Source organism: Strix aluco, chromosome 12 (genome assembly GCF_031877795.1).
Source record: "Strix aluco isolate bStrAlu1 chromosome 12, bStrAlu1.hap1, whole genome shotgun sequence".
NCBI lineage: Eukaryota > Metazoa > Chordata > Aves > Strigiformes > Strigidae > Strix > Strix aluco.
In genome coordinates, this window is record NC_133942.1 from 12,559,676 (window position 1) to 12,585,716 (window position 26,041).

Below are 26,041 nucleotides of genomic sequence, written 5' to 3' on the forward strand. Positions count from 1 at the left end.
AGAACAGAGGGCAGAAATATAAAAAAAAAGAAGAGGAAAAAAAAAAGATGGCAGCAAATCAAATCCTGAGTAGATCTGCAGTATCTAGGTTACCTTAATTATGTTCGGCTAAATATGGATGCCAATTAATTAGACGGCTGCTGATTTCCAAAGAAAATTAGTTTACTCTTAATGAGCTAATCAGTCCCTATTTTTAAAAAAATAATGAAATTATTAGACTGTACAAAGGCCACTTGACACGGAGGGCCCAGGTCTGATTCGGCTGGGATTTATTGGGTGCAGCATTGCCAGGATTTCCACACAGAACAGGTTGCAAACACCATCGCACTCCCTCTGCTCTTATCCCACTGGGGCCAGGCTACATTTGACAGAAAAAAAAAGGTAATTTACTGGCAATACAGGGTTATTAGCTCAGGACTGAGGGCCACGAGCAAGTGGTGTGTGGATGGGCATCCTCCCAGCTCGGGATCGGTGGCGTGGGGAGGGGCTGGAGCGCTCCAAGTGCTCAGACAAAGCTCCTGGTTTTTCGAATATTAATAAGAGTCAAGCTGTGCGCTGCAATTAAAACGCTGATTATAATTTCTTCCATCTGTAGCTGATTCTACTCCAGAAATTAAAGAGAAGTTCAGAAGAGATGTGAACGTTACATGGGGAAAGCGTCTAAGAGGAATGCCAGGGTGTGGGGAGACAGGGTGCGGGGGGGGCTTGGAGGGGAGTGCTCCTCCATCCCATTGCCGCCGGCTCTGCCACCTTCTCCTCCCGGCTGGAAATCCCGGCAGGTTTGGCACTGGGACTTTGCTGTCCAGGAGCCCGAGGGACACCCACCTTCTCCCCATACATGTCTTCCTACGCGATGTGTCTTTGAGTTACAAGGGGTAGGTGCATCCTTAAAGGGAGTGAGTGCAGCTCCTTCAGTGTCAAAAATGCTCCCAAAAATAAGTGACTGGGAGCCCCCGTGTCCCCCATCCTGCAGCCCAAGAGCTGTGGGGCGAGAGCAGGATGCTTAGGGATGAGAGGCAGGTGCCAGCTTGGAGCTGGAGCTCCAGCATCGGTGCAACCATGGTACCTCGCGGCACTGCCCTGTGCTCAAGTTTGGGGGGCAAAGCAAAGAAAGCAAAGGCAATATTTATTTCATGTTCAAGGTCGCTGCTGCCCGGCTTTTCCTCTGAGAGATGCAGTTCTGCATCTGTCACGGGGACAAGTGCTCAGCCAGGAGCCACGCTGCACACCTTGGGGTCCCACGGGGCGGCTGCTGCAGCATCAGCTGAATTTACGGGAGTTTAAAATCGCATGAGCACGCAAGGAGCTGTGGCAACTCTTAGCTGGGGAAGCAAAATCCCAGCGCGGTGGGGAGAAAGCATGCGTGCTGCGAACAGGATTGACAGTGCAGAGGCGTCCGTGCCGCTTCTCCCATGCAAAGTGGTTTAGACGGGTCCAGCTGCAAAGCGAAGCTCAGCACAGAGCTCCAGGGCTGCTCGTGGGGGGCGACCGTTTGGTGAGGGATCCTTCAAAAAAAATCTTGTGCAAGGTGGCATCTGCTGCAGTGCACAAAGTAAAAGCCCCTGGGGTTTTGCAGCAGGAAAACTGGGTGCGCAGCCGTGCTCTGCCCCTCAGGCTGCCCAGGGCATCGAATTTGAGGGCTGAGATTATATGGACAAGCTGAAAATCAAGGGCAAGGACCTGCTTGGCAGGATGAGGGGCTTCCCGGGGACTCCCCTGCTTCCTGGGAGCTGTGTTGGTGAAATACTGGGTAACAGACCCAAGTGGCTTCTGCCACTGTGAAGGGGCAGGGTGGGGATGTGCCCTGTGCCCGCCCTGCCAGCACATGCTCGCTGAGAGATGCCAAAAACGCTTTTAACCAATGTTTCATTTTCTTCCTAAAGAAAAAAACCAATTCAGTAAAGCAGTTCTAAATCCTCCCTTCCCCGTAGAAGAAAACCCCAGTAAAGGACAGCAGAGGCCCCGACACACAGAGGCAGGGATTCTCAGGTGGATCTGCTTAGGGACACACATTCAGGGACCAGCTCCGGATCGGAGTCGCCTCCGTCGAGGTCAAACCTCTTACCTGCTCAAGGGGGATGACAAGGAAGGAGCCCCCGCCAGCGCTCTCCGTCACGATGGCGAGGAAGCGGGCGTTGACGGCGCAGAAGTGGTTGTCATGGACGTTCTTGGTGATGGGGATGCCGTCGAAGCAGTGCTCCCGGCTCGCCACCTTCCCGTAGACATTCCGAAACTTGGAGCTGCGGTACTGCGGGCGCCATGACATCTGCAGGGCAAATGCAGAGGGCTTAGCCTTCTGAAAATACCCCAAACCAGGCTCTTGCCCAGTTGCTTTCCAGTTCCCAACCCCTGCTGCAAGAGGGATTTTGCCTGACGAGGTGCAGCAGTATTAGGGCAGCCCAGATCTGCGGATGTAACACCCCCAAAAAAATGTAATATGTCCCCCTGGCACAAGGTACAACTCACAAAAGGCATTAAAAGGCTCTCTACTGTTGCAAAATTTAAGCTGATCTCCTTTCCAGCATGAACCGCTTATCTAGAACACACAGCACTACTACTTCATGTGCATATGACAAATGAATTAAGGCTTTTAATGCAATGACTTGGAAATGGATTGGCCTGGACCACACGTAAGCTGCATCAGGGCAGAACAAGAGCACTTAGCCAGGGAGCGAGCATCGGGAGAGCTGGTACACTCTGCGTTCCGCTGTCTCAGCTTATTTCACACAGGTGTCCCACAGAATCACAGAATCATCTGGGTTGGAAAAGCCCTTGAAGATCATCCAGTCCAACCATTAACCTCACTCTGACCATTCTCAACTCCACCAGATCCCTCAGCGCTGGGTCAACCCGACTCTTAAACCCCTCCAGGGATGGGGACTCCACCCCTGCCCTGGGCAGCCCATTCCAACGCCCAACACCCCCTTCTGGAAAGAAATACTTCCTAAGAGCCAGTCTGACCCTGCCCTGGCGCAGCTTGAGGCCATTCCCTCTTGTCCTATCGCTTGTTCCTTGGTTCAAGAGACTCATCCCCCCTCTCTGCACCCTCCTTTCAGGGAGTTGTAGAGGGCCATGAGGTCTCCCCTCAGCCTCCTCTTCTCCAGACTAAACCCCCCCAGTTCCCTCAGCCGCTCCCCATCAGACCTGTGCTCCAGACCCTGCACCAGCTTCGTTGCCCTTCTCTGGACACACTCGAGTCATTCAATGTCCTTTTTGTAGTGAGGGGCCCAAAACTGGACGCAGTAATCAAGGTGCGGCCTCACCAGTGCCGAGCACAGGGGTAAGATCCCTTCCCTGTCCCTGCTGGCCACGCTATTGCTGATACAAGCCAGGATACCATTGGCCTTCTTGGCCACCTGGGCACACTGCTGGCTCCTGTTCAGCCGCTTGGCAATCAACACCCCCAGGTCCCTCTCTGACTTGTCCCAGGTCCCTACGCGTGCTGCAGGCCGGCTGCCATCGCTGCGGTGCTGGGAAGCTCCCAGGGACCCCCCAGCTCATCCCAGTGCACCAGGGATCCCGAGGACCCACTGTCTCATCCTGCTTCCCCAGAGCCCAAGCGCTGCAGCTGCATGCACAGCAATGAGTGCACTTTCGCTTGTCCTCCCCACTTTGCTTTTTCTAAGTAAAAAAACCCCAAGACTGCTTTTTTCATTTCGGTCTTCTTTTGAACAGTCCTTACGGTAGCACAAGTGTTCACAATGAAATCTATAAAGATTTAAGGCACTTTGGGTGAGTGTTTAAGACACTTTAGAGCAACGTAAGTACTCAGCTCTATCCAAACACACCATAATTGCACGCCTGAGGACTCATAGCCATTCGCCGTCTTCAGTTACGCATTTATTCACAAAAGTGTGTAAGCGTGTACTGGGTCATTCGCTGAGAGCATCCCTCGGCAAGAGGCAACACCACAGAAATGCTCTGGTGGTTGCTCTAATCCTAAATAAACCCCAGTCCCTGCTTTTCCCCAAACTCAACGCCTCGGGCACACAGTTGGGAGCACAGTGTGCTTGATCAGCGTCTCCCAAATGGAAAAGTGGAAGGCTTTAAGGCTGGAAACAGTGGTGTTTCCATCTCTAACTCGTACGAACAAGCTCATCAGCTTAACTCAGGGCTTTGAGGCAAAAGGCAGAGTGAGGAGAAGCAGAGGGTAACATCCTGCGCTGTGCCTTGCAGGCCTGATGTCAGGGGACCTGTCGCCAGGACCTCGCGCGAGCAGACCCCCGCTGTGCCGATATTCCTCACCACATCTGACACCCTCCCTGCCTGCAGGAAACCTGCTCGGCCCTGTGTGACGATTCCGCTGCACTGCCCTGACCCTGCATCCACCCATCACACCCCAAATCCCAGCTGTATTTTCCACCCCACCTGCAGCACAGATGCAGGGAGCATCCTTCTGAGGATGCACGGCAGCGCCGGGGCCGCACATTTGCTGTCGGCAATCTGCAGGCCGCAAGGAAAAAGGACACAGATACTTGAGGATTTAACCCAAAACAAGAGCGGAGAGACATTTTTGGCTGGAAAGGCTTCTGCTCTGAAAAAATGCAGACTCATGTCCAACAAAGCGCTGTGAATCTTTGCCAAACCTACCCAAGCGGTCGGAGCCAGGCAGGGCAAGGAAAAACACCCCGACCGCAGCTTGAGGAGTGGCTTTCAAGAGTTTCACTAAATCTTACATTTTCCTTTGTCTGAACAGATGAGTTTTCATAGTGAAATTAGATTTTTTTATAACATTAAAAAAACACAAAAATGTATTTTGATATCTTTTAAGCTCTCAATTTTCTTCGTGATCCCAGAACTTTCTGCCATCCCTGCGCCTCTGCTCTGGACCTATTGCAAAAAAGCCCCAATTTCTACCGAAAGGGCCATTTGCTCAGTCCTTCCCCCACTAAACTTTTCAGCGTATCCCCACGCAGGAGAAATCCCACAGACCCCCCCACTGCAGAAACCCCTCCAGCACACAGGGGTAGCAGAAAAGGGGCTTCCAATATTTTTTGCATCCAGAAATTCATCTTAACGAGTCGCTGCCAAATGAAGCGCCAGCACAAACGAGCTCCAAGCAGCCCGGAGACGTGTTTTTACCCTGAAGGTGGATCCTCATGCGGGTGCTATGGATGCTCCCTACCCGCCACGGTCCCCAGCCGCAAGGGTGATGCTGCTTCCAGGACCTCAGCACTTTTGCATCTCTTTTTTTTTTTTTTCCAGCCCTCCTTGTATTATTCTTTTCACCAAAAACTGGGCAAGTCTCCACACAGTCCCCGCCACGCCGGGAGGAAGCAATAAGCTCAAGTGCCTGTTTCGCTGGAGAAATCTAGAGTTTCTTTCCTTTAACCTCAGTCAGTATTTCCTGTAAATAGCGTCACATCACCCCGCGGCCCCGGGGATGCAGACAGCCCGGAAACGCCGGAAAAATCCCTGGCAAGGGGCTCAGAGCTGCCCAGAGCCGGCATTGTGCGGCGGGCGGCTCCCGGCCGGGCCCTTTCCTGCAGATTTCTGGGTTTGGCAGCCAGCGGAGTCTTTCCCGTGCCAGAAATATCTCCCTGCACCACGTGGGAGAGCTGGGGACTTGGGGGGGCTCACGGGGGTCCCAGCCCCACCGGCTGCGGCGAGCATCAGCCTTTGGATGGAGAGGGTGCTGCGGTGCGGGAGGAGTGGGGAAAAGCAGCTGACGGGAGAGTTTCACGCCGATGGGTGGGAGATTTTGGTTGAAAAATAATAAGCTCAGCCTCCTTTGCCCCTTCGGCTGGCTCCGGAGCAGGCTGCTCCTGCCGGCATTTTGTCTTGTTGCTGGAGCAAGGTGCTCAAGAGGTAGGCGGGTAGGAAAAGTCCACCTTCAAAACGTCATCTTCGTGTCTGGTCCTTCAGCAGATGGCTGTGGTGGTGCTCCCTGGCTGGAAAACGTCCTGAGGAAGCAGCGTCTTGCTCTGCGGAGCCATTTACACCGCTGGGTTTGGCACGTGGAGGTGCTGCCAGCACCCAAGACTGCCATGTTCTGCCAAGACCTCTTCCCCCGTGGAGCCCACTGGGCTGCAGGAGGCTTTGCCTACGAATAAAAACCTGGAAAGATATTCTGGCTGTGAAAAAAATCAGCAGTTTCCCATTGCGTTATCCCATTTGGATGTTCTGGTGAGTGATATTTCAGTTCTGGATTGATGAAAACATCTAGTTTCTAAGCAGATGCCAGTTTTATTTTTCCATTTAACTTTATTATGTATTCCTGCACTTATTTTTCCCCAATATATACTTAATCCTTCTCTTTGAAGCCAGTGTCTGCAGACAGACATATCTCTTGGGGCTTCCAAGGATCCAGGGGATAGGGGAAGCAGAAGGAGCCCTTTGGTTTCCGCCAGCAGCCCACGGTGGCCACAACACTGAGCCTGTGGCAACGCCACTGGGGACATCAGAGCCCCGATCCGGAAAAATTTCCCCAGTGCCCGGCTGCTCCCAAGCTCACGCGCAAGGCCACCAAGGGACCTTAGGGATGCCAAGAGGAAGAAAGTCTTTCGAAAACCCAATGTGCAAAGGTGATGCACCGCCCTTGTGCTGGCAAACACGGCCACCGTGTGGAAAGTCATCACAGCAAAATCCATGGTTTCACAAGAAACACCATTTTATGATGAAAAACTGTTGAAAACAAGTTAAATTTTCTAGCCAGGAGGATGAAAATCTCCTATCCCACAGTCTCTGCAATCCAAGGTAGAGGTATATTTTCAAATGGGAAACAGTTTTGTTATTTACTTATTTATTTTCCCTCCACGTGCTGCTTTGCAGAGTCCTTCGCTCCCCGGGGTTTCCAGGCTCCGAGGGGCCACGCTGAAGCTCAGCGCTGGACAAACATCCTATTTCCTGGCCAGGCCAGCAAAGGCTTTTGAAGATGAGGAGGGTGGATGTTGGGATGCTTCGGCACCGGCGGGATGCAGCTCAGCATACCCCTCCGGCACGGAGTATTTTGCAGGTGGTGCTGACATTTCCCAGTCGGGGCGGAAAACAGCCCCTTCCCCAAAGGAGTTCGACTCGGGCGAGACAAAGTGGGAGAGGAAAGGCTGGAAAAAGCGACCCAGATGCGGTCCCACGCCGGCCCCACTGCCTCACGCTTCCTCCCAGGGGGACGGTGACAGCAGCCGGGGGCTTTGCACGGGGGTTTGCATGCAGAAATATCCAGCAATTCTGGAAGTTATTATCCAAAGCATTTGCAATCCTACAATATACAATTTTTATGAAACTCGCTTTTTGAGTAATTCTCTACATTCTGCTGATGCTAATTGGCATCTTTATTTTTCCATCACCTCACTCTCAATGGCTCAGAGGCATTAAAAAAAGTATTATTGATTTATTAGAGTCATTTCCATCCATCTCCAGAATCGGACTAATGTGCCACCATTTCCAAGGTTCATTCTAGTTCTGCATTATTCTTGGACTCTGGTTTTTCCTTTCATTACAAAATTCCTCCCTTGTTCTGGGTTGAGCAGAACTTACATGAAAAACGAGAATATTATAAAGCACTTTGAAGTGAGGCAATAAAATAAATCACATCCCCAATCACGACATTCAGCATCAACATTAACCTCATGAAACAAGCAGCAGCAGAGAAATTCTCTGCTCTGCTCCGGCGTTTTTAGGCTCATTGCAATGTTTTACTTATTTAAGTGCTTGAGGGGAAGAGCGTGTCCCGAAATCCCAAGCTGGAAGGTGGAAATCTCCTTTGTTACAACAATTTGAGCAAAAAATGGGTGAGCTGGGGAGCCCAGAGCAGGGGTACAGGCCTGTGTAGAGCATCTCTTTCCCCTTCCTCCCCTACCCCTGCTCCCCGCAGCAGCTCCAGGCAGCACTGCCATCCCGCTCCTCCTCTCCAAACAAAAGAACAAAGCAGCTCATTGAGGTTTCATAATCCGAGCAACGATATCTGCCACCACCGGGCATCCGCGCCCAGGCTGGGGGGAACAGCCCTCGTTAGCAAAACTACTTCACTGAAGGGGCAATGCAGAGGAGTGCTGGGTTGTTTCTGTGTGTCATTGCGTCGGGTTTTGTGCTGCTCCTCAAAACCAGAGGAAAACACACAGACCTGAAGGTGGAGAAGGACCTCAGGGACAATATTATAGGCAAGGAGCTCGGTGTTTGCAACTCTGGGTGAAGCCTGCAGCACTCCCTGGCACCTTCACAGAGCCACATTAATATCTCACTTGACCCTGCCCCACTGAAAAAGCAGCTATGGGTAGAAGGCGGCCAGGAGCGTGCCACATAGGGCCGTTAGCAAGAGATTTTCCATGCACGATAGGCCTGGATTAAGGTGCTGATGCTGAGGAGCGGCTGCAGCCCCGTACCAGGGAAGGGATGGGCACGTTTCCCTCCCCAGGAGCACAGGCCGGTCCGTGAGCGGAGGTTGCAGAGACCTGACTTCCCTCTTTTTCCCCATCTATCCTGGGAGCTGCAGTACTGCATCACCTAGTGCAGGGCTGACCCACAAGCAAGAAATGGAGGCATCTGCCCAGGCGGCGCAGGGAGCATCCCACGAGCAACCCTGCGGCTGTGGGGGGGGCAGAGCTGCCCCGTCCTGGGCACCCCGCGAGCTCCTGCTTCTTGCAGGGTGGGGAAATAAGCTTTTAAGTGGCTGCCATTCGGTTTTACAGCACAAAGCAGCTTCAGGAGCAATTGCATTAAAAAATACCAAACAAACAACTTTTTATTTTGTGAGTTTTTCTCTAGGATGGAGGACTGGTACCCGCCCCGCGGCCCCCATCAGCCGGGCAGAGCAGATGCCATGGGGCAGGCGGACCTGACCCGCGTGTCCCAGGCAGCCCACGCAAACCCCACGGGGACCAGCTCTGCCCACATCCCCTGGGAACGGCACTGCCATTCGCCTGGAAAAAAAAGGAACCAAGAAGCAAAAACCCAGCCCCTCTCTGGAGGCTTTTCTGATCTGCTGGCAGCTCCAGCCTTTGCCTACCAGCAGCAGCAGGACACAGCTCTTGTCTCAATGTGTTTATTTTTAAATGCATCTTTTCAAGCATCGGGAGTCTTGGCAACAGCAGCCGGGAGGGAGAGCTTGCGCAAAGAGCCCCTAACGCTGCAATAGGCAGTTACACAGCACAGTGGACTGTAATCCCTAAAAAATCTGTATTTCCTATATATAGCCCCGTTTAATCTGCCCCAAACATGAAAGCTTTACAGAGAAATGAATTTCTGCTTTCACCTGTATGAAGCAGTCGTTTTGGGGGGGTTGGCAATACCCCCCCAGCCCCTGCGCAGTGGGAGCCCCTTCTCCTTCACATGGTGCCCCCCAGGGTGACAAGGAGGCTGTGGCACCTACAGCAGCTCTTTGGGTTGCTGCGATGACACGTAGCATCTCCCATGGCCTTAGAGAGGTTTTTTAATGGGAAACCAGTGCTCTTTCATCGTGACTCCCCCATTTGTTGTTCTGCACATGGTTAAGCGTCAGGGTTATGGTTGACTAGCGAGAAAATATATTTGCATGAAAAAGTGTGTTGGGAAAAGGAAATCCAACAGTGATTGTTTGCCTAGAAAATCTGGGGCTTTCAGGAGGGGGTTTGTGGCACTCCAGGAGACAATGCCTTTCCAAAATCACATTATTCCCTTTTTTCTTGCCCCCTCGTGGCGCAGGCAGAGGTTCTGGCAAGCGTTCCCCATCTGGGGCTTTCCAGTTAAAATCAAGGCAGAGTTTTGTATGAAAAAAAACAAATACAAGTGAAACCCACCCCCTCACTGCCCCCCTTGCGTGGGGTTACTTTCCCTCTCTCCGGAGCCAGCACATTGCCTGCGCATCCCTGGCAGCCGCTGGGCAGAAGTTATTTTCCATCAGAAAGGTCAGCGGTGCTCGAGTTTGAGGTTTCAAGTATTGATCAGCCATTAAGGCAATGAAGTGTTACCGGGCAAAAACAAGAGCTGCTTTTAGGTCTTAACCAAGGAAATGGCTTCATTTGTAGGAAGCACAGAGCTGCCCAATCCCCCCCACCCTGGCCCAACAGCTCCCTGACAGCTCCCTCGTGCAGCGAGCGGGGAAGAAAACATCAAAATAGCTCAAACTTTTTAGAGGAAAAGCCACTACCAGACTCGCTGCCATGCCACACTCCCGAGCACACTGCCATGTGCCTTCCAGGACAGAGCCATGGTCCCCAACGCCCCCCGCGAGACAGGCACAGTCCTGCTCTGGTCCTGATGCTCCTCCACACCCAGTGAGCATCAGCACTAGGGGGTTTAGGAGCCTCGTGGCCGAGGGGGGGTTAAACCCCTTCGCAAAGGATGTGATACATATTGGCCACGGACTTGAGGGGGAGCCCAGGCCCTGCAGCAGCCAGGGGCAGGGGACCTGAGCTGGCGGAGCGCTGGGATGAGCAGGGCTGTGCTCATACCCTAAATCAACACTGGCAAACAGCAAAACACCGTCCCCGCAAGCCCAACGTGGTGGGGGAGCCCCTGCAAAGCCACCTCCCCGCCCCATGCCCATTCCTGCTCGCTTTGCTTGAGCAAAGCCAACATTTTTTCCACTCGGAGGGGAAAATGCCCAAGCAGGAGCTGGCAGAGCCACTTGTGGGCTGCGGCAGGATGGTGTCACCCCAAGACATGTCCTGCCCAGACTCCTCCGGACACGGAGGATGGGATCTGCTCAGTGCATGCCCGGTGCATTAGCAAAGCATTTATGTAGGATTTATGCTGCTGGAATCCACTCCCTAAAGAAAAGCTTGAAATTAAACAGCTATATTTTGATAAGATACCCAGCATTGCCAAAATTAGTCATCAAATGCTTATTGTTCCATGCACATTAGATTAGAGCCAAACAAATGCTGATTTTAATCTCTCCACTACTCTAATGCTCTGATGCTTCTCAATTCAACCTTGAAAACGGCTTTTGTTCACATTAATGGCTTTCATGCTAACGAGGCTCAGTAAGATTTAACATTTAGGCACATCCCGTTCTTCATTTTAATAACAATTCCACCACAGAGAGCAACACATGTTCACAGTGTGCAGGCGTAATTCAGCCACCAAACGTGTCTGAAAGTCCAGATTTAGTGTTGCTGCAGGATTGATGCTTCGGCCGGGGCACCGGGGCGCGTCTGCAGCCCGAGCTTGACTTAAAAGCAGACGGGCTAAGAACTGCCGAGTCTCCGGTGTAAATTAAGTGGTTTCTCTTTTGTGCCAAGGGACCTTCAGAGCAGAGCCAGCCAGTTGGGCTCTTGGCTCACTGGGGCTCAGCTGCTGTTTCTATGCATCTCTCTGTCCCAGCCTTATTAAAATGCCCTGCGCGGGACACTCACCAGGCTGCCGTGCTTGCTTCCCAGCACGCTAGACTTGTGGAGGTCTCTCATTGACTCGACAAGAGCTCTGTGCAGAGAGGGAAAGCAAAAACATTCAATTCACCATCCCGGGAGGCTGAGATAAAACACACAACCCCTTCCTGCTTCTCCATGCCACAGCGTTGGGCAACGCATGGCAGGGTCCGACCCCCACGGGGCTGTTCCCGGGTCATTTTGGCATCGCTGGCGGCAGGGCACGAGGCTGAGCCCCCCAGCTGCTGGCAGCAGCCATCACACCGACCCCTGTCTCCTCCTCCCCGGCGACTGCCAGCCCCGTTTAGGGTAATTACACATCGCCGCCTACTTTCTTCTAGAGAACAAAGTAATTCCAACACAAACAGTTTTTGCTCCTGAGACCGTTAGCAAATGGAAGCATTTACCTGACTCATACACTGCTAACATGCTCATTAACCTGTCCTGTCCGCAAACCTTGGGATCAGCGGTGGGATGTAAAGCAACATCTATTCATACATCCAGGTGTGGGATATGATCTTGCCCAGAGCCCCCAAAATATCGGCATGGGCACGACCACCCCTCGCCTGCCGCAGCCAGGGCAGGATCGGGCCCTAAACCTTGCACGGGGATGGCCTGACACGGCAGCGGGGCCGCGGTGGCTGCGACAGGTGAGGGGCTGCTCCGTGCAGCCTCCCCCTTCCTCGGGGAAGCACAGGAGGGGGAACACTTTTTTGCTGGATATTTTCAGTGCAACTGGCTTTTTGCAAGCAGCAAAAAAGGGGGAGTTGCACTGAGCTGTGGGGAGAAGCCGTTTCACCTGCTGCCATGGAGAAAACTTCTAAAATGATGCACAGGCTTTGATTTTAGAATTTGTGCTTCTCTGCAAGAAGCCCTTGCTTGACCTTTGGAAAAAGGCAGTTTGTGTGAAATCCAGCACAGGCTGATGGATGCAGCTTGTTGACGCTTTCCCAGCCCGTGAAGCAGCCCCAGGCGTCAGGGACATCGGCCGGAGCCCTGCACACCCGCATCGGGCTGACAACAAGCAGCAGCACAGCAGCGATGCCGATTGGAGCCCCGAAACCAAATTCTGCCAGTCTAAGACTGTTACAGGGGCCAGGTTGGGAAGAAGGGGGTTAATAGTTGTATGAGGTCGTTCAGGATTATATATTGACCACTAAAAAGCAGTTATGGGTACTTATGAGACAGGCAAAACTGCAGATCCCATTACAGCATAACTATGTCGATAATGAAGAATAAAGCTCCCCATTAAGCCTCCATGCAGCTATTATGGTTTGGATGGTTCAGTAGTTACGACTCCAAGATAACATCAGCGGTGCAGCAGGACCTCATCCATCTCCTGCTGCCAGTGGCTCCCTGGCTGGGGCTGGTCACAGCTCTGCTTGCCCCAATCCCCTGCCCCGGGGTCTCACACAGACCCGTGCAAGCCCCTCCACAGCAGAAATGCTCCGTTGCCAGCACTGGGGATGCAGTCCCAAATGCCATCAGCATCGTGAAGCTGCTTCTTCTTTCAGATCAAGTTTTTCTATGCATGTTTCGATCCCTCAGTAAAAAAAACATTATACATAGCCCAAATTAGTTATAAATGTTCAAGAACAGAGAAAAGAGTCTCCTTGGGAAGAAGTGTTTTTCCCCTGGTCCTGATACGGGTTTGATCCCCATGGAAAGCTGATACACAATTGCATAATTTTTGCTTTATTGACAGAACATGGAGCCCCGGGGCACTGCGCTGGGCAGAGCTCAGCAGGCGCCGAGTCACGGGCACGCCAGTCCTCGTCCCTGCCAGCTGATGCTGCACAAGGCCATGTGTGATAAAGCCCTCTTGGCCCTGTCGCCTCTTGCGGGGAGAGGGGAAACAGCTGGGCAGGGAGAGGGTTCTCCTGCTCCCATCCCACCCCACCAGCTCCATTTCCACCAGCTCCTGCCAGGACACGGCGCTGGAGCATCTGTCCCATGGCTCGTGTGTGTTCATACCACTGTCGAGACACCCTGTGTCCCCCGTCCCCACCAGCCCTTTACACATACACAGCCCACCAAGGAGGGAAGAGCCCTTCAGCCTGCTCTTGACAACACTTTGGAGACCCAAACCCTACAGTAACCAGCAAAGCTCCTTGTTTTCTCCTTATTTATGCATCTGGCTGATGGCACAAACAGCTGGAGCGGCAGGGGGAAGCTGAGCAAATGGCTTCAGCTCTGCACCCACCACAGGAAACACCTTTGGGCTCTAATAAACACCGGAATAAATGCACTGAGTGAGGCCTTGAAAAAGAGTCTGTTCCCATCAAACAGGCTGTCATGTCCCGATCCCTGCCGTCCTGCTGCGCTTTGCCCTGCCCGGCACAGCTGGGCTGTGCAATGGGGACAAGTTTGGCAAAGCTAAAAATCTGCTGGGGGGAAAACGGAGGTGGTGGGGGGTTGGTGTGGGGTGTAGCTCGGGTCTCACCCCATACAGCACCCCACTGACAGCACCCGACAGCAGCAGCAGCCTGGGGACAGGTTGCTCTGCAGCAGGGGATGCTGCCAGCCCATCGGAGTGCCGACACACGGGACATCCATGGCGTGGGCCCCGCAGAGCCCCCAGACCAAACGGTGCGTGAAGGTGGCGTTAAAAAACCAGGCTTGGGGTTTGATGCTGAATTCTCTGTGCCCTTACCTGTGGGGTTTTGCTTTTCCCTGTTTGCTATCACCAGTGATGGGATGATGGATTTAACTGCCTCGCAGCGCAGGAGCACCAGCGGGGACGTGGCCTGGCTGCCTCCTTCACAGGGGGGCCGGCACAGTCTGCTCGTGCTGCACCCCACAAAGGTGCCCCCCCCAAAACCAAACTTCTCCCCTCGGCAGTGGAGGGGTCAGACCCCACTGACACAGAGTTCAACAGCAAGATACAAGTGACGCAGGAGTGGTGGCCGCAATCCAGGGGTGCATTTGGGCTGCCCCACACTCATCCTGGACCCAAGGAGCAGCACCAGGGCTGCTGTGAAGCTCCATGGGGTGACAATCGGGTGGGCAGGCAGGAGCCTGGGCATCTCCTGGGTTGGCTCTGCCTTACGTGCCCTCAGCCCAGAGCCCTGTCAGAGCAAAGGGGGCCAGGGACAGCAGCGCATTCACGGAATCCCAGAATCATCTCAGTTGGAAAAGGCCTTGAAGATCATCCAGTCCAACCCTTAACCTCACACTGACCGTTCTCAACTCCACCAGATCCCTCAGCGCTGGGTCAACCTGACTTTTAAACCCCTCCAGGGATGGGGACTCCACCCCTGCCCTGGGCAGCCCATTCCAACGCCCAACAACCCCTTCTGCAAAGAAATACTTCCTAAGGGCCAGTCTGACCCTGCCCTGGCGCAGCTTGAGGCCATTCCCTCTTGTCCTGGCGCTTGTTACTTGGTTCAAGAGACTCATCCCCCCTCTCTGCACCCTCCTTTCAGGGAGTTGTAGAGGGCGATGAGGTCTCCCCTCAGCCTCCTCTTCTCCACACTAAACCCCCCCAGTTCCCTCAGCCGCTCCCCATCAGACCTGTGCTCCAGACCCTGCACCAGCTTCGTTGCCCTTCTCTGGACACGCTCGAGTCATTCAATGGCCTTTTGGAGTGAGGGGCCCAAAACTGGACACAGTAATCGAGGTGTGGCCTCACCAGTGCCGAGTACAGGGGTAAGATCCCTTCCCTGTCCCTGCTGGCCACACTATCGCCGATACAAGCCAGGATACCATTGGCCTTCTTGACCACCTGGGCACACTGCTGGCTCCTGTTCAGCATTGTGATGCTCCAAAAGGCAGTTTCCAAGGTTGTGGTGCAAATCCAGATGTCCCTGCATCAGCTTTGCCCAGCGCCAGCCCTCCAGCACCTCAGTGGGTGCTCTGCAGCAGCCGGCACCGAGGGGACGAGCAGCACCCTGTGCCCAGGAGCAATGCCATGATTAGATGGACAATGCTGTGATGAAATTAGTACTGGGGCAACATCCTGGCAGAAGAGAGACTGAGGACAGGCAACAGCCCTACAGCCCAGGGCAGAGCTCCCAAGGGGCTGAGACCCCCCTGCCACAGCACAGCTCTGATTTGGTCCCTCCAATTGGGGGTGAGCTGCCAAGAGCCAGAGCAGATCTCTGCTCCTGCACCCATCGGGGCGGTGGGTGCACCCCAGCTCCCCGACAGTGACCCTGGAGCAAGGAGGGAGCCCCTGAGATGGGATTCTGGGCAGGCACGGTTCACTTTGGGAAAGCCGCTTGTCCTTAGTGCACAGATGAGAAGAGGCAAAGAAAGCTCCATGTTTATCCCACTTGTAAAAAGCAGTAGATTGATTTTACAAATATTAAGGATTAATCCCATTAACATGGTCTAAACAAAGGACAAAAGACAGATGAACATTTCTGAAGCGATATCTGCCAACTAGTTTTTTTCCAGCCTGGAAGGAAGTGACTGGGATTTCCCTGGAGTTCAACTTTTCAATGACTTCTTCTTTCTAGAGCCCCCTGACTGCCTGGGAAGAGCCTCTCCTCTTCCCAAGCCGCTGGGAAAAAAGCAGCAAGCGAGGCCAGATGTCTCCTGGCCATGGGGCCGGGCTGTCACCATGAGTCCCCATCCCTCCTTGACCACGGTGCTGCTTCCCACCCGCCCCAGACACTTCACATGGTCCCACAGATGTCATGGGCCACCCGGGAACGATGCAAAAGGAATCCCTGGCACCAGTCTTTGTGGTACTGGCAGGAGCCCCATTTTGGACCATTTTCTCCCCAGGAAACCTTCCAGGGGAGGCAAACCAAACCTCTCCTGGGCCCACGTGCTGAGAAGAAACACAAGTCTCACGCTCATCAATAAATTCTGTAAACAAGCACAATTTTCCTCCCACTCTGTTTTCCAACTCCTTCCCACCCCACGAAGCCGACGGAAACATCCTGATGAAGCACAAAGCGTTTCTGGCCCCCAGAGCTGCCCTGGGTCACCGACCACGGGATTTTACCCTCCTCCAGCTTCTTGGAATAATGTTTCCTTGAGGGCAAAAATATTGCATGCTTTTTCTCAACTTGAGAGGTTTTTAGGAAAGCCAGAGAGGGGAAAAAAAGTCTCTTTTCACATGTTGAGATGAGCGGGTAACCGAGCCAGGCACTCGTCCGTGCGCGTTATTTTACATCACACCACACGTCACCAAGAAGACTGAGTCAAGAGACTTGGTTACAACAGGCTTTTTTTCCAGCCAGGATCCAGCAGTTTTAAACAGAATAAGCGGGGCTGCCTGTATAACAAGAGAAAGCCTCCAGTGGGAGGATGTCATAAATCCAACCCCTCCTTAACTCACCTGCTTTTTAATTATAAGGAGGTGAAAATACACACACAGGTATTAAAAGGCTGGGGGACAGTGGGGGGACAGGCGGCTGCTGGACCCCACAGGTAAGAAACTGCTTGGGAAGATGCTACATGTGGGTGAAGGTAAAAAAATTGGGGCAAAAAGGACTGCTGGGAGCACTAACATTTCTACTTTTGCGACAGCCTGAAAAAAGTCCTTACGAAGCCCCAGCTTTGTACAGGACATGAACCATAGAAACTTATTTATCCTGGCAAATGGGACTTTTCTAAAGCAGGGAGACAGTGCACGGGTGAGCAGCTCAGACACCTGTCCCTCACTTGATGTTTTCCCCCAAAAACCTCGACATGTTCCCAGGAATGAGGACCCTGGGGTGCTTCTCAGGGCATGGGGCAGCATCCCACAGCCTGGGCTCCAGCGGCTCCTTTTGCATCCCAGCTGCCCCCACACGGAGCCATTCGCTCCTGGACAGCTTACAAAACTGCAAGGGTTTTTTGGAAATTTATCCCAGCTGGGGGCAAAAGTTTTCCAAAAGAGAAGAAGGAAAGAAGACCAAAAAAAAAAAAAAAAAAGAATAAGAAAAACAAACAGTATCTTCTAAATATTTCAGGCTTCAGAAATCCGTTTCCTGGCCAGCGCGAGGAAGTGCCAGAGTCTGGGTGGATGAAGGTCACAGGACAGCGGGGCTGGGATGGGGGAGGCACCGACCCCCCCGCTGCCAGCCCGCGCAGTGCCCGCCGGGGAGCTGGAGCCCAGACAAACCCTGCCTTGTGCGCCAGCTCCCAGGAAGAGGGAAACCATCCACAGAAGCAAAACGGAGACTTGTTATTCCGGCAAAAACAAGAGTGCAAGGAAGCTCATGGGGGAACGGTTGCGATATTCCTCCCCTGCTCAGTCATGTCCATGCGTTCAGCAGAGCCTCAAATCTCCCCTTTTCCCTATTTTCCCTTGTATTTCAGCACACAATGCTCTAGAATCGGGTTTCTTTGCACTTCATATAATCCTGAGAGCAGCCAAAGCGACTCCCTTTGCCAGAGGGTCGTAGTGAAGTGACCCGGAGCTGTGAAACCCCCCGGGAAGGGGCAGGAGCCGGCGTCCCGCAGCCTGAGCTCGCACGGGATGCCCACAGCCTCGCTTGTGTTCACCCCAGCAATATTTCTGTACATTCAGCTTTTTAGCCATTTATTTAAAGCACTCAGCATTTCCACAAGGACCGAGCCTTCCACGGATCTGCTCTCATCTGACGTACAGAGCTTCTTTGGGGGACAGGGTCAAATTTGGGGAGGAGGAGAGCTGCAGCAGCTGCCGCATTCTTGATAAAAAATGCTTTTCTGGACATGCAACCGCCTGCCCAGCGATCTGTGAGCAATTGGCGATGGGCGAGAGGGGCTGCTGGTGGCAGACCCCCACCCTGGGCACGGCACTGTGTCCCTGGGCTGTTTCCATCCCTCCCTGGTCCCCCCGCAGGGCCACCCCGGGGTCGGTCGGGGTGTGGGCGCAGCACGGGGTCCTCACCTGCCCTGCTCTGCTCCACAGGCTGGTTGGGCACCTCCTGCCACCCAGGAATGGACGCGGGGCTCAGGGAAATGTGGGTGCTCCTCGACCCTGGAAGAGAGGGAAACACTTTGGTTACAGCAGCACCACTGACACCTGCCCCAAGCCCCCGCCAGGACCAAACCAGCTCGAGAAATGCTGGGTGCCAGCACGCCCCGGGGTGCAGCCACCGGTGCCAGTGCAGCTGCAGGCAGCTAATTCCTGCTGATATCAGGATTAGCTGCAGCCGCCCCCCCCTGCTCTCATTGCCGGCCCCCAGCCCTGCATGGCAAAACTGCTGCTTATCCCAGCTGTGAGCAGGGATTTCATAGCATGGGCTGAGCAATCCCTCCTTCACCGGTGGGGATGTTGAGCCCCAAAGCAGCCAGTGCAGAGTCTCTGGGTGCCGGCAGCTGCCCGCAGCCACGGAACTCCCCCAAGCACCACAGATCGGTCAGGATGCGGCCCCCCATCACTCTGGAGCCCCGCGAGGGCCAGTGTGGCTCGGGGCGGGCAGGCAGAGATGGTCCTGGGCACGGACAGAGAGGCCATTATTCTCTGGGAAATTTATAGCTGCTATTGTACAGGCGGAGAGCAAGGCCTGGGCTGTCCGAAGGGGCAGCCATGGCTGCAAAGGGACCCTCATTGCTAACGGCTCGGGCTTCAGCGACAGCCCCAGCACCCCTACAACCCTGGGAACCAACCTTTCAGGTCCTTCCCGTTACCAAAAGCAAAACAGCATTAACTCTGTGAGGGCGATGCCCGGTGCTGGCACCCCCCCGTCCCCAACGCCAGCACATGCACATCCCCAGCTTGGTCCCAGCAGCTTCCCCGGCTGCGCCGCGAGGCTTTTTGGCTGGAGTGCAGCTATTCCCCACCCTTCGGCGCAGGGGGTGGGTGAGGATTTTTCCATAAGGCCCAACAGCTTGTTTGAGGGATTCGCACAGCAGGTTGTTGGTGGAAGAAACCACCGCTCCGAGGGGAAAATGCAGAGATGGGGGCTGCGGGCGGCACCCGGACAGGGAGGGCAGCGCATTGCAGCTTGCAGGCACAGCTCCCATCCCGGTGCTGAGCAGGAGCGGGCGGTTCCTCGGCCGTGCTTTTCAGTGAGCGTGGAGCAACAGGTTGGAAAAATCTCATTTTTGGTGCAGCAAGGCGGCTGTCACTCTGCCCTGCTCAAGGACGCCCGGGTTTCCCACCAAGCAGGGTCTCTGTCCCTCTCCCCAGCTGCATGCCGTGGCAGGACCCCAATCTGGGCTTGAGTCTGAAGGTTTTAGCCCTATTTCTCTGCTCTCTACAACTCAAGCAATGCCCTGGCTGCTCCAGCACTGCCCTGGCACAGCCTCTCCCCGGGCAGTTTTGCTCCCGGGGCGTTTCACGGCGATGCTCGAGGCTCTGCAGACCGACTCCGGCCCGAGAGCCGCAGCGAGGGGGCTTTGCCAACAGCTTTGTGATGAACAAAGGAGCGCGGGATTTCTGGGAGCTGAGCTTGGCACTGGTCCCCTCCCAGCTCGGGAGCGATGGGATTCACAGATTTGTGGGGGACTCTAGCAGCTGGCTCCGTCATGTAGATTTTGCCGGCTGCCAGATTTGGGTAATGACACACTGACTCGGGAGATAGGAATCCAGGATTCGACTCCTTCGAGCTCTCTTCTAGCTGGGTAATGAATTGAACTATTCATCATTTGATAAAATTTCCATGAAAAGAAGAAGAAGCGAGGGGGGGGGTGTGTGACCCTGCATTGCATTTCCAGGGTATGAATTACAGCGCCCAGCGAGCCTGCTGGCCACAGACAGGCAATATTAAAGCGCCAGATTAATGCTGCATTGAATCTCAATTAAAACTCATTAAAAAGCCGCAGGCCAGACAAGTTGCCTTTGATGAGAGTAATACTTCTTGCGATGGGGAGCTTCCATTTTTAGACTCAAAGCAGCCTGTTATGCCTCTTCCCAACCCCCAGAAATCCCACTGAAGCTAAAGATTAGTGAACATCCACCCTGCTGGAGACAAGGGGACTTGTACTTTATTAACAATTCAGTGCTGACTGCCTTGTTCCATCCCCGTCCAGCTGGTCAGCAACGCAATCTCCTACACCATTACATGCTCTCCACCCAGCATGTCCTGCAAAGCAGCTCCTCCAAAAGAGCCACCATCCCTCCACACCTCGAATGCACCTCAGGAATCCCTTTTGCACAATTACTTATTTATGAGCCTGGGCCTGGGCAGCCCAAACAAGCAAGGTTTTTCCAACTGCCATGTCGTTGAACCCCAACTGAAAATATACAGATTTTAAGGCAGCAAGAGGCAGAGAAAGCCCTGCTCCTCCCGCACCCTCCGTGGTTGTGTCTGCCTTCACTGCTGCCCCTCTCCTGCCGGGAAAAGCACCTGCCCTTTGTCACAGCACCGTGTCTGCATGGGGCCCTGGCCCCACTCCCCCCAGCACACAGCCCCGGCTGGGTTCAGCTGGATTTGAACACCATGAGCAAAGCCCCATGCAATGATAAATCCTGTCCATCTGTTTTCTAGAGGTGTTGGTTAGCTTGCACCTAAGCCATTAACGTGAGCTTTATTAGTATTATTTGGAGCCTTTTCTCAAGCATCAGAGCACACACAGTGCTTCATCAATTCCTTTTTAGCGAACTGCCTAGAGAGGACTCCACCCATTACTTCCCCAGAAATAAAGCCAAGCTGTGCTGTCCAAAGCCTAATTTCTGCAAAGCCATTTTCCCTGATAACATGGCCCAGTGCCTTCAATCAAGCTTCCTATTGATTGAACCAGCATCAGCTTTTCCATGGGATCAGCATTTGCCCCAGACACTAACTCTGCCCTTCCCAACAAGGCAGAGGACACTGCGACCTGCCATCAGGAACCTCATGGCGTTATAACCGCGACCTCCCAGTCAAGGACCTCTGCAGTAATTACTATTTCCCCATGTTAGGGCATCATTTATTTGCTGTGTTTGATCACGACAGGCCACAGTTGTAATTTCCCCTCTGGGTTTTGGTTTTGGCTTCATCTGCTTGCTGAACTATGAGGATGAGCCGTTATTTAGGCAGCATGGCTCGATGACTAATGCCAATTAATACATAATAAAGCCAGAAGAGACCATAGGATAATTCAGGCTAATGCATGCCGTGGGACCTCCCAGATGGCACCCTCTTTTAAACTGCATCTTTTAGAAAAACCTCCAGTCATTTTAAAACTATATTCCCCAAATTAACACGCCCCCAGGCCCCCACTAACTTGTGTTCATGGTTAATTTTATTTAGGGCTTTGGAAACAGCCTCTGCTGATGGGTGGGAGCCGGAAGCACCGTTGCCATACCAAGAGACTGCTGCCATGCCTCTGCCTGCCAAAATACACCCAGCACAACCCCCGCTCGAATGTTAAATTTGTCTAACCCCTCCCTGACCACAGGGTTCCCACTTGGGTCTCCCCAAAGATCCCATTACCCTTTTGATGGCAAATAAATTCAGAGAGCCCAGCCATGGGCTCCTTCCTCCCACTTGTGTTCTGTATCCTGTGACTCACATCCCTTCTCCCCCGAGCCCCGCGCCGCCCGCCCGCCCTCAGCCTGGCTTCGTGCTCTTCCTGCTCACTGGTATAAAGCACAAAGTCATCCGGGGTGAGAAATCATTCACCCAGCCCCAGTAAACCATCGAGAAATTCCCTGTTTGCCATGAGACCCAGGTGTGTCAGCACTGTTTGCCTGCTGCTTTTGCAAGCACAGAATCCCAGAATCATCTCAGTTGGAAAAGCCCTTGAAGATCATCCAGTCCAACCATGAACCTCACACTGACCATTCTCAACTCCACCAGATCCCTCAGCGCTGGGTCAACCTGACTTTTAAACACCTCCAGGGATGGGGACTCCACCACTGCCCTGGGCAGCCCATTCCAATACCCAACAACCCCTTCTGCAAAGAAATACTTCCTAAGAGCCAGTCTAACCCTGCCCTGGCGCAGCTTGAGGCCATTCCCTCTTGTCCTGGCGCTTGTTACTTGGTTCAAGAGACTCATCCCCCCTCTCTGCACCCTCCTTTCAGGGAGTTGTAGAGGGCGATGAGGTCTCCCCTCAGCCTCCTCTTCTCCAGACTAAACCCCCCCAGTTCCCTCAGCCGCTCCCCATCAGACCTGTGCTCCAGACCCTGCACCAGCTTCGTTGCCCTTCTCTGGACACGCTCGAGTCATTCAATAGCCTTTTTGGAGTGAGGGGCCCAAAACTGAACACAGGAATCGAGGTGCAGCCTCACCAGTGCTGAGTACAGGGGTAAGATCCCTTCCCTGTCCCTGCTGGCCACGCTATTGCTGATACAAACAGACTCATTCAGCTTTGTAACACAGACCCTTTTCTTTATAGTTAATGCGTTTGGGCTGGTTTTTGGATGGCAACAGAGACCAAACTCGAGGCCCAGACCCTCACAGGACCAGCTCTTCTACAGCAGGGGCGAGGTTGCCCCAATTCCTACAGCACCTTCTCAGCCAAAGGCCACCACCTCGACAGCTCTTACTGCAGAGCCTGGAGAAGGAAAGCCCTGGCCATGCCATGCCATGCCATGATGCCAGGGAGGTGTCACAGAGTTTGGGCAGCTCCCTGAGCACAAGGCGTGGGCTCTTTTTGCATTTCAATCGGTTCTTCTCCATCCTATTTATAACCTGCTTAAACTTTCCCGGGTAGCAAACTCCCCCAAAAGAGTGAGGTCTGGGGATGTGCTGCGGCTGCTTGCATTTCTTCCTGTGGGAGGGAAGGGGGTGGCTTGGGACACCGATGAAACCAGCTTGTTTCACATACTGACAGCAGATATTTCTGTCCCCTCCTTGCCTTCCCCAGCCCCCCACACACACCCCCCAAGAAAAGCTTTTTGTGGCTCCCAATGCCTCGGACTTGTGCTAGGACAGCTCTGAGGCCTGGCGCTAGGCACCCAGACCTGATTTTCAAATCAATTTTCCTCTAAGGATGAATTGCTCAGGAATATTTGCGAAGTTTGTAAAACCCTACCCATGGCTCCTGTTTCCAGCACCGCCTGGGAAGCGGCCCCAGCGTGGGAGGAGTTGTTGCAGGAATGCCATAAACTCCTGGCCCTGACAGCACTGGGAGCTGTGGGCTTTACTGGTTTTAGTTAGACACCTGATGCTGGGCAGGATGTGAAGACCCCAGAAGTCCCCTGGGGTCCCCAAAACTCCCCCACTCTCCCCAGCCTTGGATCAACGGACCCTTCCCCGAGTCCCCACCTCGCAGTGGCTCCCGGCAGCCAAAAACACACAGAAAAAACCACGTCCTCTCACACGGGTGCTCGTGCCACTTTCTTTTTCCCTCACCACATCAGCCTGGGCCATGTGTGCCAGCCCCAGGCCCCGGGAAGGACCCATGAGTGAAGGTCAAGGTCACCACCTTGGTGCTGGGGTCCGTGTCCTGACTTGACTGTAAAGACCCCGAAGCCGATGCTGTGGCAGGGCAGGACCCTGCTCTTGGGTTTAATTTAGCTTGTATCAGGGTAGTCCACATTGCAGGAAATAAAATCTATAGGGTGTGTTAGAGCTTTACAGTGCTTTAGCGAAAACATACTTTGTGCACATGGCATAGATCTTCCCAGTTCGCAGCTCCATTCCCCAAAAATTAACAGCAGAGTCCTTCCCCATCCTACTGAAGATGCTTTCCTCCCAGCCCTGCGGCCTTTTCTCAACGTAGCCCTGAATAAATCCGTTTGCACTCAGAAAAAAAAAAAAAAAATCCGTTAATGTGCACTACAAATTAGTCAGCCTGGTTTAAAACTGTGACACTTGATATCAGTGAGTTTGTAGCTTTTTTAACCCAATTGACCTTTCAGGTCCATCCATCAATCCCTTTCTCAGCACCCAGAAGAGCTGGAAACGTATTTTTTCTTGAACACAGTTGCTGGTGGGTTTGTCTTGCTGGCAGGGGGCTGCGGGACAGCACGACGCAGCGCAAGACACCCAACAACAAATGCAAACGCTGGTGACCACCCAGTGAAAGCCAAGCAGGGAAAATGCAAGTTATTTGCTGAGGACAAAGACGGGAGAAAGCGATTCCTCCCCTGCGGCCTCTTCGCTGGGGAGCCTGAGCATGCACCAGCATTGGCCCTGGAATGCTTCAGGCTCTTTGGATGTCCCCAACATGCTCATGCCAACACGTGTGCCCCCGCTGCGTGTCCTGCAGCGACATTTGGGGTGAAAGGCAGCAAAGAGAGCACAGCTACGGCTGCCCTACCCAGCCACGTCCTTCTTTGGGGCTTGGGGAAGGACCACAACAGCTTCAGCCCCGTTTGCTTCCACGCCGCATGCACCAAGCTGTTTCCCCCAGACTCATCATCCTCACAGCGGGGCCACAGAGCGGAAAGGAGGGCTTGGCCCAAGCAGGTCCAGCTTGGACCGCGACGCTCCCGAAGCCCCGTGGCTCCCGCAGGCCAGAGGTGGCCCTTTCCCTCTGGCCGCCGCCATCTCATGCCACATCAGGCCCTAATCCAGCGGGATGCTGCACGCCCTGGACCACCCCGGGGGGGGAACATTCACCCCGGCACAAGCCCGACCCGCTGGAGGATGGGGCGAGCGGGAGGGGACGAACTCGGGGATGGTGAGGATGGGGAGAAACGGGAAAACAGTCTGCAGAAAGCAAAACATATTCCCCTATCAGCACTGGGAGAGCTGAGCTCTGGGGGTGATCCAGCAGATGGGGAGAGGGTAGAATGAGGGGACCCAAGAGGCTCGGTGTCCCCTCCCGCACCTGGCAGCTCTGCTCAGGGTGGGTTTCCTCAGCTGCTGCCGAGGCCCTTCCACCTCGCAACCCCCCCGCCCATCTCTATAATCCCCCCCCCAGCCCCGTTCCCGAGGTTTTTCCCCCTCCCAGCCACCTGTAGAGGTCTGGGCAGCATCTGCCAACAAGCGGCTTAGAGCGGGGTCCGCCCCGGGGGATGCTCAGCCCCCCCCACCCCCCCCGCGCCCCCCCCCCCCAGCTGCTCCAAGGGTTAAAAATGCAGCAGGGCTGCGAGCCGGAGGGGCCGAGCAAGCGGGAGACGCGAAGAAAACAATAAAATACAATAAAAGAAAAAACACTAACGAGCAGCAAGCTGGATTGGGGGGGGTGCCCGGGCCCTGCAGCCCCCAGCGAGGCACCTTGCAGGGGGGTGGGCTCGTCGTAGCACAGCATCCGAGCCGGGGGGGAACACACATACACACAGAGATGTCCTTACCTTGGTGACAGTCATGCGGGAAGTCGCGGAGGGGTGAGGGAGCTCCGCTGGCGGCGTGGGGAGAAGGGGGGGTGGAGAAAAAAAGGAGGGGGGGGGGATAAAAAAATAAGGAAGAAAGAGGACGCTGCGGGGAGGGGGGGGTGAGGGATGTTTCCCCACAGCCCTCCGCCGCCCGCCCGGGCGAGCAGCCGAAGCGATCGGGGCTCGGCGCGGCGGCGGCGGTGATGTCAGCCCGCGCCGCCGTGACGGAGCGGCCGCCTCCCCCGGGGGGGTGGGGGGGGGCAGGCGAGGGTGGGGAGGGGGACGCTCAGCTCCGGGGAGAAAAGGGTTTTCAGTCTTTGCCAAGGCGATTTTCCATGCCCCGCGGGGGCAGGAGATGGGAAGGCACCTGCTGCCCGCACCACCCCCCCCACCCCGCCCCTTCGGGGATGCGCAGAGGGGGGGCGGCCACCCAGGAGGGGCCTCCCTGCACCCAGTCGGTCCAGTGGTGACCAGTAAGACCGGTGTGTACACGCTGGGAGCGCGGTAGGTCTCAGCATTGCGAAGGCAGGAAAGAACCGTGGGTTTCTGGTCACTGGCTTCCGCACGGGCATCGCAACCGAGTCACATCTTTTCCCATCGGGTTTCAGCAGCGGGATGTGCTGTGGGTTCACACCTTCCTGCCCTGTCCCACCCTACAGCATCCATAGGCATCCATCCCAGTGCTTGTTTCCCTTCA

At 54.3% G+C, this 26,041-nt stretch overlaps 1 protein-coding gene across 1 annotated transcript in view; it reads right to left on the reverse strand.

Annotated features, from left to right (window-relative positions):
* The window catches only part of CORO2B (coronin 2B), a 45,974-nt gene extending 20,376 nt beyond the window's left edge, over positions 1–25,598 (reverse strand). Inside the window, exons 1-4 of the mRNA XM_074837594.1 lie at positions 25,324–25,598; positions 18,097–18,186; positions 11,274–11,340; positions 2,066–2,266 (exon numbers count right to left, since the gene is read on the reverse strand). Coding sequence (XP_074693695.1) covers positions 2,066–2,266; positions 11,274–11,324 — 252 coding nt within the window. The 5' untranslated portion in view covers positions 11,325–11,340; positions 18,097–18,186; positions 25,324–25,598. The remainder of the gene's footprint in view (positions 1–2,065; positions 2,267–11,273; positions 11,341–18,096; positions 18,187–25,323) is intronic.
* Between the last annotated feature and the right edge of the window lie 443 nt (positions 25,599–26,041).